This window comes from Saccopteryx leptura, chromosome 1, assembly GCF_036850995.1.
Source record: "Saccopteryx leptura isolate mSacLep1 chromosome 1, mSacLep1_pri_phased_curated, whole genome shotgun sequence".
Lineage (NCBI taxonomy): Eukaryota > Metazoa > Chordata > Mammalia > Chiroptera > Emballonuridae > Saccopteryx > Saccopteryx leptura.
In genome coordinates, this window is record NC_089503.1 from 250,442,806 (window position 1) to 250,456,553 (window position 13,748).

A 13,748-nucleotide genomic window follows, 5' to 3' on the forward strand; every position below is an offset into this window, starting at 1 on the left:
AAATGCATGCATGAAAAGTAGTAAATCTGAGTAGGGTCTGCATTCAGGTTGAGTGTAGTGCTCCAGTTGATGTCCTGGTTTTGATAATACTGTGCTTCTGTTGGTAGAAGCTGGGTGATGGGTACATGAGACCTCTCTGGACTATTTCTTCCACGTCATGTGAATTTATGATTATTTCAAAAATTAAATTACTTTTTTTTTTTTTTTAGGTGAGAGGGGAGATAGTGAGGCACACTCCGCATGCGCTCTGACTGTAATCCACCTGGCATGCCCATCTTGGGCCGATTCTCAAGTACTGAGCTATTTTTAGCATGTGAGGCTGATGTACTCCGACCAACCGAGCTATCCTCAGGGTCCTGGGCCACACTTGAACCAATCGAGCCACTGGCTGCGGGAGGGGAAGAGAGAGAAAAGGGAGAGAGCAAAAGGGGGAGAAGCAAATGATCGCTTCTCTTGTGTGCCCTGCCTGGGAATGGAACTCGGGACATCCACATGCTGGCTGACCCTCCACCACTGAGCCACTGACCAGGATCTCAAAAATTAAAAAATTTTAAAGCTCAATGGATTGAAAACTATATAAACTAAAACTAAATTCTACTTAGATACATGATAATCAAACTGCTAATAATAAAAGGTAAAAAAAAAAAATCTCAAAAATGAATGAAAAAAAAAAAACCTGTTTCCTGTGAACTATGACAGACCCTCAATTAGGTGCTTTTATCTGTGTCTCTTCCTCTCACAATCACTCTTATTTTAGGTATTATGATCTTCATTTTCAGGATGAGAGTGATGCCTCAGAGTATATAGAGCTACTGAGCAGTAGTAAAGAATTTAAACCCAGGTCTACTTTATGGAAGTCGATTTTGTTCATTGAAGTTATTTTGTTTATACACCCTAACATTTTTAATGGACCTTCCTAATTAATCAAGAATATAGCATACAATCTAAGTACAAGATTATCCCTTTAGTTTCAATATGAAGTCAGAGGTATATGTGTTACTCCTTTCTAGATTAGATCATTTCAACTATTAAAATGGGAGAAATTATCATGTTGGAGCTAAACTGCATCAGTGAAGGCACATTGTGTTACCAATGGCAATAAAAGACACAGGCAAATTGAGGAAAAAAAGAAAAACTTTATTGAGATATTATTGCATAGGGTTAGTGAATTACAGTAGCAGTTAAAACAGCCATGTCTTTCAAAAAGTAGACTTTAAGGAAGTTCAGCAATGTATGAACCTTAATATGAGTTGCAGACAAAGGCTAACTCAGCACTATTCCTACAATCTCTGTCTCTTCTAATTCCCCAGCTATTAGTGCATATTGGTCCAGCACGGATATGTGTTTACCCCCAGGTCGATCATGAAAGCCAATTTGTGAATAATGGCTTTAATTGGCTAGTCTTTCCACTTGCCCACATATTTGGCCAGAATCTAGACCCTCTTTTCAATGGAAGGTGTAAAACATACTAGTCAGATAAAACTGACAGCAACTATACTGCACAATTCACAAAACTATACAGAAGGGAAATAAAAATTTTAATGATCATTTAAAATGGGACTATGTTTATTTCCCTTCTCCTGTTTAGCGAAGTATAAATAATACTTTTTAAATTTTCACTTTTTGTTTCTGAGCCCCTGAAGATGGCACAGTGACAAAAATTAAAATTTATCTTTGAAATGTGCAAAGTTAAACAAGTATAAAAAACAGGCAAGTAAGCAAACACACAAATTACGTTTTTCAAAATTTGGTAGCTTTCACCCTTCTAAAGTTACTAAGATTAAAACTTCATTATGGTATTGTGGATAACTGTATATATTAGATAATTATGAATCAATTCATTTTGTGTGCCATCCTTCCCTATGGATGTGTATGTGCAGAAGTGGATATGCACTGCTGTGTCCACAAGGTCAGAGAACTGAAGAGCTAAGTATAGTTGCTTTTGTTATCATCCCTGCTTCTCTCTCAATAGTAAGAATGTCTGTCCTCCAGCCAAGTAAATATATAGAGGGACATGGGAAAAAGGGATATTTTTTTAAAGAAAAGGATATAGAAAAATGTGCAAAATTGTCAACAAAGACCACATTTCAGAGAAATGTGGGGGTGAGTACAGGGCTGGGGAATTAAAATCTGTAGCATTAAAAACTCTGTAGACTCTGCACTCTCGCTGAAGCATGTATCCATGGATGTTCTTCGGACGGGAGTTACACTTGGACAGAGAACATGCAATATCAGGGATGGTGTGGTCTGCCATCTCCCTCAGGAGACTGGTGGGGTGTATTTAAAAAAGGGGTTGTCTGCTCAAATGACAGTATATTAGTGGAGATGATGGTTGTAGATACGCATAAAAAGGTGGGTTCTGTGGCAGCTAAAAATAGTGAAGCACCTTTAGTAGAGTCTAAGGTGATTCACTTCCTCTCTTTTAGGGGCTGTGATCTGCCTTCTCCCTCAGGAAAGTGATGGATTTCACTAGCAGGGGTTGTCTACTCGTATTTGTGCTATGGTACTAATGGTGGAGGGGGCAAATATACATAAAAAGGAGGGTTCTATGGCTGCTAAAAATAGTGAAGCCTCTTCATAGAGTCTAACGTGCTTCACGTCCTCTTTTAGGGGCTGTTTACTTATACTGAGTTGTCTTCATGCCAGAATGTTTTTCCTTCTGGCATGTGAATGTTGCCATCTTGATGTTCTTGTTCTCTTCTCTATGTTTTTTGTGGTTGAGACGGGCCAGAGTACGATGGAAAACACGGCAGCTGAAGCCCTCAGTGACCCCGTGCTCCACGTGCTCCTGCAGGGCCTCTAAGCTGGGGAAGACCCGGCAGCAGGCCAAGCACTTGTAGCCACTTTCCGGGGTCACCAGCCTCTCAGGCGTCTTGGCCCTGGGATACTCCTCCCCAGCTGGGGGCTCGGCTAGACTGTCGGCCTTCTTCCTTTTCCCTTGGGCTGTGCTGTCTAAGCTGGGGTCACTGTCAGTTAGGTGTCTCTTTCGAGACATGTGAGAGAGGGGGACGTTTTTATGGACCTTTTCAATATAGGTCATTTCCTCCATTTTCATCTCTTTTGAAGGAGGCACCGGTCCTTCCTGTGTATCCCCTGACATAGTAAAAACCCTCCCCAATGGGACAGGCATGTAGTAAATTGTCATGACCCTTTCCTCTGGGCCTTGTGCTGAAGATGTAAAGGGCTTATTCTGATTAACTGGATAGAATGGAGAGGAGGCAGGTGAAAGGGGTGGGGGAACCTCTGATTGCTCCAAGTCCTGGGATACAGGCATCTGAAGGATACCTAGGAAAGAAAATTTCCAACATGAGAAAACTAGGATATGGGCATGCAGTCTGTAGGAGTTAAAATGGCCATGGCCTGTGTGAGCATGTGGCGTGAAAGATCATGTCCATGAGATAGTTTAGAATTCTCAGTGAAGGAATAGGACCTGTTCACACTGTGAGATGGTAAGACGGTGTTAGAGAACGTGAGTGTGGCCTGAGAATGAGCATTTGTGTGTAGAGCTGAGGCTTTGTGGCTTTAGTGGGATAGGGATTTGAAAGACAACAGATGGAAGTTCGTTTCCATCAGGGCAAGTGCGTTTTGTAGAATTTGGCTGAGAAAGAGGGGAATGTGAATGATTTATGGAATTAGTTTGTAAGTGAGTGAATCTCAAATAATTGTGTGAAAGAATGAAGGTGACTGTGTAACTGTGTGAATTCAGTAAAGGAACGAGAGGGTGGGTGGGGGATGAAGTCTTGTGTGTTTGAGAGAAGAAATGAAAAAAAGGAGAAATGGGTTTATACCTTGTATGAATGAGTAGAGATGTGTGTGTGCGCGTATCTGTATGTGTGTGTGTGTGTGTGTGTGTGTGTGTGCTTGTGTGTGAAAGAGAGAGAGAGAGAGAGAGAGAGAGAGAGAGGCTGAGTTAGTTCTCATCTGAAGGTACAGGTTGTGATGATCCTCTAGCTCATTAGTCCCCAACATTTTTGGACCATGGACCGGTTTAATGTCAGAAAATATTTTCATGGACCGGTCTTAAATATGGGACGATAAATTTATCACGTGACCGAGATAAGCATCAAGAGTGAGTCTTAGAGGGATGTAACAGAGGGAATCTGTTCATTTTTTTAAAAATAAAACATCGTTCAGACTTAAATATAAATAAAAAGGAAATAATGTAAGTTAGTTATTCTTTCTGTGCTGACCGGTACCAAATGGCCCACGGACCGGTAAGGGTCGTGGCCCGGGGGTTGGGGACCACTGCTCTAGCTCACATATCTGAACTGTCTACTATGTCATCCATGGTTGTCCCAGTGATCCTGTGTTGTAAATGTGTGGTGAGTGTCTGTGCCATGTCAGTGAACGTACACTTTCTATGTGTCCCTGTGCAGAAGCCCCAGTACTAGTTGCTCTGTCCTGATGCTTTCTCCTCTTGTTGAGTGCACAGTGAAATCTGTAGATACTGAATTGAATAGCTTAGAACCATCTCTTGTCCAAGCTGAGATCCCACCTGTGTATATATTCCTTACCCTCCTCCATGGGACAGGGATGCTGGGATGTAGAAGAGTTCCCCGTAAAATCTCCTGAGGATGAATGATCTTCTCCAGCTGCCTGCCCAGATAATGAAATCTCCATAGCTGATTCAAGGTCTGGGAAATTGAATTATATGAAAAAAAAAAAGAAAAAATAACGAAAAAATTAGGATGAGGCATTTTCTGGAAGTTGTTTGAATTCAAAAAGTATGTGTTGAGTGGTCACTTTATGTGAGGCATCATTACCTCACATGACGCTTGCATAGAAATTAAAGTGCCTCTCTTATTTAAAATTTCACTTACAGTTATGACCATTTTAGTAAGTGTTAGAGTGTCGGCCAGGCATGTGGATGTCCTGCTGTTGATTTCTGGTCAGAGCACACAGGAAAGGCGACCTTCTACTTGTTCACCCATCCTTAGTCTCTCTATCTCTCTTTGTCTCTCTTTGTCTCATTCTCCTCCCACAGCCATAGCTTGTTTGGTTCAAGCAAGTTATCCTTGATAACGGAGGATGTCTATGTGGCCGCCACCTCAGGCAGTAAATTATATATATTTATAATATATATATATTTTATCTATCTATCTATCTATTTATATATTATAAATATATATGTATATATAACCATGAGTATATATATATATATTTAAACATATATATATAAACATATTGTTGTTCCTCTGTTGCATAGCAGAGGAACAACAGACAGCAGATGGGCTGAGCATCACTGCCTAGTTGGCAGCCAGGTGGGTCCAGCTCAGGGTGTATGCAGGAGTCTGACTCCCTGCCTTCCCTTCTCTCACTTAAAAAAAAACTTCATTTACCCAGTAATATAACTAAGCACTTATTAAAATATTGGGCTTGATGGATGTTAGTGGGAACAGAAATTTTGTGTGTGATAATTCTGTAGATTTATACAAAGCATCAGAAACTTTTAATCTTATCTGAAAGACAGTGTTTAAAAACTAAAAGTTGGATAATCTCTATTTCCTCATGAAAAATTATACAATTTGGTGATATGAGTTAGAAAGTTTATAAAGAATTCTGCTTACACACATATACACATAAATAAATATAGATTTATATTAGAGTTTATGTTAGTATAGATATAGAAAAGAAAGTATAAATAAAGTTTTATCTTTGCCGAAATGAACTCTTATGTCAATTTCTGTGCTTCATTGCTAAACATGCTTGCTGGTCATTATTGAAATTTTATGATCATCAACATCTCTACTGAATGTGTCTGCTGTATATATTATACACATTTGTAGCAAAAGCTCATGGTGAATGTAATGTGTTTTGTGTTTATGTTCATAAAGTGTTGGTTATCACTGGGTCAGGGTTTAATGTGTGGTTGAGTTTGCAAATCTGAAAATGTGATGAGTTTTGTGTGACTGAGGACAGAGTGTGTGCTTGGTGTTTGTGTGTTAGCTCCGTACATTTTTAAGTGTGTGGATTGCTTTTTCTAAACTACTAGATTGTGAGCTTTATATATTGTGTGGTTTAGATATAAAATGTGTACTGAGTATACTCTTTCGGGACAGAGGCAATTAGTGAATTTGTATAATATGATGAAAAATAAAGAATGTGATAATGTGAAAATGAAGGATTATATGAGAAAATATACCTGGGCATTGGAAGAGGCACTGTGTGAGGAGGCAGAGGACATGAGAGTGAGGACAAGTATGTGCAAAGTTATGTGTGCAGTAGCACAGGATTGCATTAGAGAATAAGGTATGGACCTTCGAGTTCTGAAGGACATAGGACAGAATCTGGACACTGAGACCTAGGAATCTAACTCTTAAGCATTCAACAAATAGAAATGTGTCCATATTGCAAACTAATGCAATAAATTTTAAGAATATCTTGTCAAGTACTCACAAATGAAAACAGTACAAAACTTAGAAGAGTATAGTAAGTAAAGGAATTGAAGTCATGCCAATGCAGCATAAATAAATTACAGAAATATGATGATGAGTGAAAGGAACCAGAACAAAAGTATATATTCTTTTCTGCCATTGCTATATAATTTAAGCAGATATAACTAATCTATGGTCATAAAAGTTTGAGATTTATTAGTCTTTGTATGGTTAGGAGAAAATTGGAGTGCAGAGAATTTCGATGCATGTGGTAGAGTGTAAGGAAACAAACGGGGATATGAGTGCCGATGGGTCTGATGAGGGCTGAGCATGAATGTGAGCACTTGGGCTGTGAAAACATGTGGATGTGGAAGGGTCTTCCAGTTGGCATCTGTATTATAATTTCACTTCTACTACCACTGTGGTCCTGTTTTAAGTGTTTAGTGCTTTCATACCCTCCACAGAGTGTAACATGCTCTTGTCTGGCTGATATTAACATGTTCTTTCATGTTATTCTGAGAAAACTCTTTCATATCCTTAGTTCCTTTAACTAGTATTTCTCTAATATAGCACTAGTGTGCTCTGTTCACCTTGGCCTTCTACAGTCCTATAAAGAGTTCTTGTTTTTCTTGGGAAAATATTGCTTCTTCTGGAGCTCCTATTGTCAAATATGCAAAAGCATTTTGAGGCTTGTGTGTGTGTGTGTGTGTGTGTGTGTGTGTGTGTGTGTGTACTGGGCACCCTTTTTTCCACAGGAACGGAATCACTCTGCTCATCTCTGGGCTCTGTGTAGATCCCAACCTCCCTTTGCTTCCTATTCAGTAATTCCCTGTTATAGCACCTGAGAGCTCATCTTCGGAAGAAATGTAGATGAATTCATCAGAAGTAGAGGCATCATCCTGTGTTTGATTTCGGGCAACAGTGTGTTGTCTTCGCTGCAAAGCATGTTCTTGTAAATTTTCATCTGCTGAAAAGTTAAATAAAAACAATAGAAATAAGGAACATGATATTAATATGTGTTTGTCTTCTGTGTGATGAATAAACATAAGAGTTTTCTATGGATTGTCGAGTGAGCACACACAGCCTCCATGTTGTAAATAGTGAAGCATGGTTAGTATAGAACCAGTAATTGCACAGTTATATTGATTGTGACAGTGAATACCATGGGTGACTGAGTTTGCACAAATAAGCTTGTTAGTAAATGAAACAATGCTGTCTCTTTCTAAGTAGAGATAGAACTGAAGTACAATTCTAGATTTCCTTGCAGATAGTCTGGCCATGTGAATGTGATTCTACAATGGAAATGATTGGAAATGACATGAGCCAGTTCTAGGCATTGCCATACAAACACCTTGTGTGCCCCTCCAGGTTTTTCTTGCCTTTCTTAGCTGCCTGGGATAAAGGTATTTTGGGGAGTCCTATACAGGACACATTTTGATGTAATTGATGGTTTTCTAGGAAAGAAATTTGTGAACAGAGGACAAGCAGAATATGTGTGCAGTGTGTAGTTCTAAAAATGACCATGCACGTGTGAGCATGTGGGTGAAAGTTCATGTGTATGTGATATTTCAAAATTTCCTTTATGTTATACATAATTTGATTTGTTAACATGGTATCATATTGTGGGAATGTGAATCTAGCATTGAATTTATGTCCTGGTGGTGTGTGTGTACCTTCTGGATCATCTGGTGATTTTATTGATGTCGGTCACAGGGGATGGAGAATGAGCATGTGCATGTTTGTTAGCGTTGACAGCACATGTGAACAGTGCAGGAATGTAACCTGTTTTTAGAGTGAGACTGTAAGTATTAGTGTGTTAGAGGACATGAGTGTAGGTCTCAGAATGAGCATCTGTATGGAGATCTGAGAGTTTCTAACTGAAATGAAATATGGAGTAGAAAGTCTACAGAAGAGTGTTCAAATTCACTAAGGGAATCTGTTTTCTAGAGTTTGGTTGAGAATGAGAGATTTCAATTAGGTTATCTGAGTGAAGAATGTGAATTATTTATGAAATGATTTGTATATGTATGAGTCTGAAATGAATGTGTGAAGGAATGAAATTAAGAGCGTATCTGCATAAGGGTACTAGAGAAAGAAAAGGTTAGATGGGGTAAAAAGGGTTGTGTATTTGACTGAAAATGTGAGTAAATGTGAATTGGGCCACACCTTGTAAGAAGGGGTTTAGATGTGTGTGTGCACGCGTGTGTCTGTGTGTGTGTATGTGTGTGTGTGTGTGAGAAAGAGAGAGAAGGAGAGAGGCTGAGTTAGTTCTCATCTGAAGGTACAGGTTGTGATACTCCTCTTACTCAATGGTTTCCAACCTTTTTGGACCATGGACTGGTTTAATGTCAGAAAATATTTTCACGGATCGACCTTTAGTGCGGGACGGATAAATTTATCATGTGACCGAGACAAGCATCAAGAGTGAGTCTTAGACAAACGTAACAGAGGTAATAAGGTCATTTTTAAAAAATAAAACATTGTTCAGACTTAAATATAAATAAAAAGGAAATAATGTAAGTTACTTATTCTTTCTGTGCTGATCGGAACCAAATGGTCCACGGACCGGTAAGGGTCGTGGCCAGGGGGGTGGGGACCACTGCTCTAGCTCACATCTCAGAACTGTCTACTAAGTCATCCTCGGCTGTCCCAGTGATCCTGTGTTGTAAATGTGTGGTGAGCGTCTGTGCCATGTCAGTGAACGTACACTTTCTACGTGTCTCTGTGCAGAAGCCTCAGTACTAGTTGCTCTGTCCTGATGCTTTTTCCTGTTGTTGAGTAGACAGTGAATTCGGTAGATACTGAATTGAATAGCTTAGAACCATCTCTTGTCCAAGCTGAGATCCCACCTGTGTATATTCCTTACCCTCCTCCATGGGACAGGTATGCTGGGATGTGGAAGAATACCCCGTAAAATCTCCTGAGGATGAATGATCTTCTCCAGCTGCCTGCCCAGTTGATGAAATCTCCATGGCTGATTCAAAGTTTGGGAAATTGAATTATATTTAAAAAGAAGAAAAAAATAAAGAAAAAATTAGGATGAGGCATTTTCTGGAAGTTGTTTGAATTCAAAAGTATGTGTTGAGTGGTCACTTTATGTCAGGCATCATTACCTCACATGACGCTTGCATAGAAATTAAAGTGACTTTCTTATTTAAAATTTCATTTACACTTATGACCATTTTTGTACGTGTTAGAGTGTCGGCCAGGCATGTGGATGTCCTGCTGTTGATTTCTGGTCAGAGCACACAGGAAAGGTGACCTTCTATTTGTTCACCCATCCCGCTCTATTAGTCTCTCTATCTCTCTTTCTCTCTGTCTCATTCTTCTCCCACAGCCATAGCTTGTTTGGTTCAAGCAAGTTGGCCTCAAGCAATGTGGATGCCTCTGTGACCTCCAGCTCAAGCAGTAAATATACATATTTATAATATATATATATATTTTATCTATATATTTATTTATACATTATAAATATATATGTATATATAACCACATGTATATATATATATTTAAACATATATATAAACATATTGTTGTTTCTATGTTGCATAGCAGAGGAACAGCAGATAGCAGATGGGCTGAGCATCACTGCCTAGTTGGCAGCCAGGTGGGTCCAGCTCAGGGTGTATTCAGGAGTCTGTTTCCCTGCCTTCCCTTCTCTCACTGAAAAAATAACTTCAGGCCTAGCGTGCGGAGGACCCGGGTTCGATTCCTGGCCAGGGCACACAGGAGAAGCGCCCATTTGCTTCTCCACCCCTCCGCCGCGCTTTCCTCTCTGTCTCTCTCTTCCCCTCCCGCAGCCAAGGCTCCATTGGAGCAAAGATGGCCCGGGCGCTGGGGATGGCTCTGTGGCCTCTGCCTCAGGCGCTAGAGTGGCTCTGGTCGCAACATGGCGACGCCCAGAATGGGCAGAGCATCGCCCCCTGGTGGGCAGAGCGTCGCCTCTGGTGGGCGTGCCGGGTGGATCCTGGTCCGGCGCATGCGGGAGTCTGTCTGACTGTCTCTCCCTGTTTCCAATTTCAGAAAAAAAAAAAAAAAAAAAAGAAAAAATTACTTCATTTACCCAGTAATATAACTAAGCACTTATTAAAATATTGGGCTTGATGGATGTTAGTGGGAACAAAAATTTCGTATGTGATAATTCTGGAGATTTATACAGAGCATCAGAAACTTATAATCTTATCTGAAAGACAGTGTTTAAAAACTAAAAGTTGGATGTCAACTCTATTCCCTCATGAAAAATTATACAATTTGGTGATATGTGTTAAAAATTTTATAAAGAATTCTGCTTATACACATACATAAATAAATAAATATAGATTTATATTAGAGTTTATGTTAATATAGATATAGAAAACAATGTATAAATAAAATTTTATCTTTGCTGAAATGAACTCTTATATCAGTTTTCGTGTTTCATTGCAAACATGCTTCTGGTCATTATTGAAATTTTATGATTATCAACATCTCTATTGAATGTGTCCGGTGCATATATTATTCACATTTGTAGCAAAAGCTCATGGTGAATGTAATGTGTTTTGTGTTTATGTTCATAAAGTGTTGGTTAATACTGGTTCAGGTTTAATGTGTGACTGAGTTTGCCAATCTGAAAATGTGATTAGTTTTGTGCGACTGAGGACAGAGTGTGTGCTTGGTGTTTGTGTGTTAGCTCCGTACATTTTTAAGTGTGTGGATTGCTTTTTCTAAACTATTGGATTCTGGGCTTTATGTACTGTGTGCTTTAGAAATGGAATGTGTTCTGACCACATTCTTTCGGGACAGAGGCAATTAGTGAATTTTTAAAATATGGCAGAAAAATAAAGCAATGTGATAATGTGAAAATGAAGGAGTATATGAGAAAATATACCTGGGCATTGGAAGAGGCACTGCGTGAGGAGGCAGAGGACATGAGAGTGAGGACAAAGTTATGTGTTCAGTTATATGTGCAAAGTTATGTGTGCAGTAGCACAGGATTGCATTAGAAAATAAAGGTATGGAGGTTTGAGTTCTGAAGGACATAGGACAGAATCTGTACACTGAGGCCTAGGAATCTAATTCTTAAGCATTCAACAAATAGAAATGTGTCCATATTGTAAATAAATGCAATAAAATGTTAAGAACAACTTGTCAAGTACTCACAAATGAAACCAATACTAAACTTAGAAGAGTATAGTAAGTAAAGAAATTAAAGTCATGCCAATGCAGCATAAATAAATTACAGAAATATGATGATGAGTGAAAGGAACCAGAACAAAAGTATATATTGTTTTCTGCCATTGCCATAAAATTTAAGCAGATATAACTAATCTACAGTTATAAAAGTTTGAGAAATTATTAGTCTTTGTATGGTTAGGAGAAAATTAGAGTGCAGAGAATTTTGATGCATGTGGTAGAGTGTAAGGAAACAAACAGGCATATGAGTGCTGACGGGTCTGATGACAGATGGGCATGAATGTGAGCACTTGCACTGTGAAAACATGTGGATGTGGAAGGGTCTTCCAGTTGGCATCTGTATTTTAATTTCACTTCAACTACCACTTTGGTCCTGTTTTAAGTGTTTAGTGCTTTCATACCCTCCACAGAGTGTAACATGCTCTTGTCTGGCTGATATTAACATGTTCTTCAATATTATTTTGAGGAAACACTTTCATATCCTTAGTTCCTTTAACTAGTATTTCTCAAATATAACATTAGTGTTCTCTGTCCACTTTGGTCTTCTACAGTCCTATAATGAGTTCTTGTTTTTCTTGGAAAAATATTGCTTTCTGTGGAGCTCCTATTGACGAATATGGAAAAGCATTTTCGAGGCTTTTTGTGTGTGTGTGTGTGTGTGTACTGGGCACCCTTTTCTTCACTGGGAACAGAATCACTCTGCTCATCTCTGGGCTCTGTGTAGATCCCAACCTCCCTTTGCTTCCTATTCAGTAATTCCCTGTTATAGCACCTGAGAGCTCATCTTCCGAAGAAATGTAGATGAATTCATCTGAAGTAGAGGCATCATCCTGTGTTTGATTTCGGGCAACAGTGTTTTGTCTTCGCTGCAAAGCATGTTCTTGTATATTCTCGTCTGCTGAGAAGTTAAATAAAAACAATAGAAATAAGGACCATGATTTTAATATTTGTTTTTCTTCTGTGCGATGAACAAAAATAAGAGTCTGCTATGGATTGTCGAGTGAGCACACACAGCCTCCATCTTGTAAATTGTGTAGCATGGTTAGTATAGAACCTATAAATGCACAGTGATATTGATTGTGTCAGTGAATGTCATGGGTGACTGAGTTTGCACAAATAAGCTTGTTAGTAAATGGAACAGAATGCTGTCTCTTTCTACATAGAGATAGAACTAAAGTACAATTCCAGTTTCTCTTGCAGATAGTCTGGCCATGTAAATGCGATTCTACATGGAAATGATTGGAAATGACATGAGCCACTTCTAGGCATCGCCATACAAACACCTTGTGTGCCTCTACAGGCTCTTGCCTTTCCTAGCTGCCTGGGATAAAGGTATTTTGGGGATTTCAAGAGAGATATCATTTTGATGTTATTGATGTTTTTCAAGGAACCAAATCTGTGAACAGATGACAAGCAATATATCTGTGTAATTTGTAGTTGTAAAGATGACCATGCACATGTGTGCATGTGGGAAACAATTCATGTCTATGCAATATTTCAGAATTCCCTGTATGTTATGCATAATTTGAGTTGTTCACATGGTACCATATTGTGGGAATGAGAATGAAACATTGAGTTTATATCCTGATGGTGTTTTGTATACGTTCTGGAATATATCTGGTGATTTTTATTTTATTTTTTTGATGTAGGTAGAAGGAGATGGTAAATGAGAAATGTTCATGTTTGATAGCGGTGTGACAGCACATGTGGACAGTGCAGGAATATGACCTGTTATCTCAGTGAGACTGTAAGTATTAGAATGTTAGAGGACATGAGTGTATGTCTCACAATGAGCATCTATGAGACTTTGTACCTAAAGGGATATATGGATTAGAAAGGCAACAGAGGAGAATTCTATTCCATTGAGGGAATCAGTTTTCTAGAGATTGAGAATGACAGATTTGAAAGAGGTTATCTGTGTGAGGGGATGAAATGATCACATTTAAGGAATTGGTTGTAAATGTTGAGTCTGAAATGATTCTATGAAGGAATAAAATTAAGGGTGCATGTACGTAATACTACTGGAGAAGGGGAAGAAGAGATGGAAGGAATGCTTGTGTATATGAGGGAAAAAGGGAATGAAGGAGAAAGGGGCATATGTTGTGTGAAGGTTTCAGATGTGTGTGTGTGTCTGTGAGGCTGAGTTAGTGCTCATCTAAGGGGACAGGTTGTGATGACACTCTAGCTCACATATCTGCACTG

General features: G+C 39.0%; 1 protein-coding gene across 3 annotated transcripts in view; it reads right to left on the reverse strand.

Moving 5' to 3' along the window:
* Positions 1-1,178: 1,178 nt before the first annotated feature.
* Positions 1,179-13,748, reverse strand: part of LOC136378546 (protein FAM170A-like) — a 58,723-nt gene continuing 46,153 nt past the window's right edge. For 2 of the 3 annotated variants that reach the window (XM_066345584.1, XM_066345594.1), the window contains exons 7-9: positions 12,319-12,444; positions 4,515-4,634; positions 1,179-3,285 (exon numbers count right to left, since the gene is read on the reverse strand). In XM_066345584.1, coding sequence (XP_066201681.1) covers positions 2,618-3,285; positions 4,515-4,634; positions 12,319-12,444 — 914 coding nt within the window. In that variant the 3' untranslated portion in view covers positions 1,179-2,617. Of the gene's footprint in view, positions 3,286-4,514; positions 4,635-9,240; positions 9,349-12,318; positions 12,445-13,748 lie in introns of all 3 variants that reach the window. The other variant, XM_066345601.1, reaches the window with a different exon arrangement.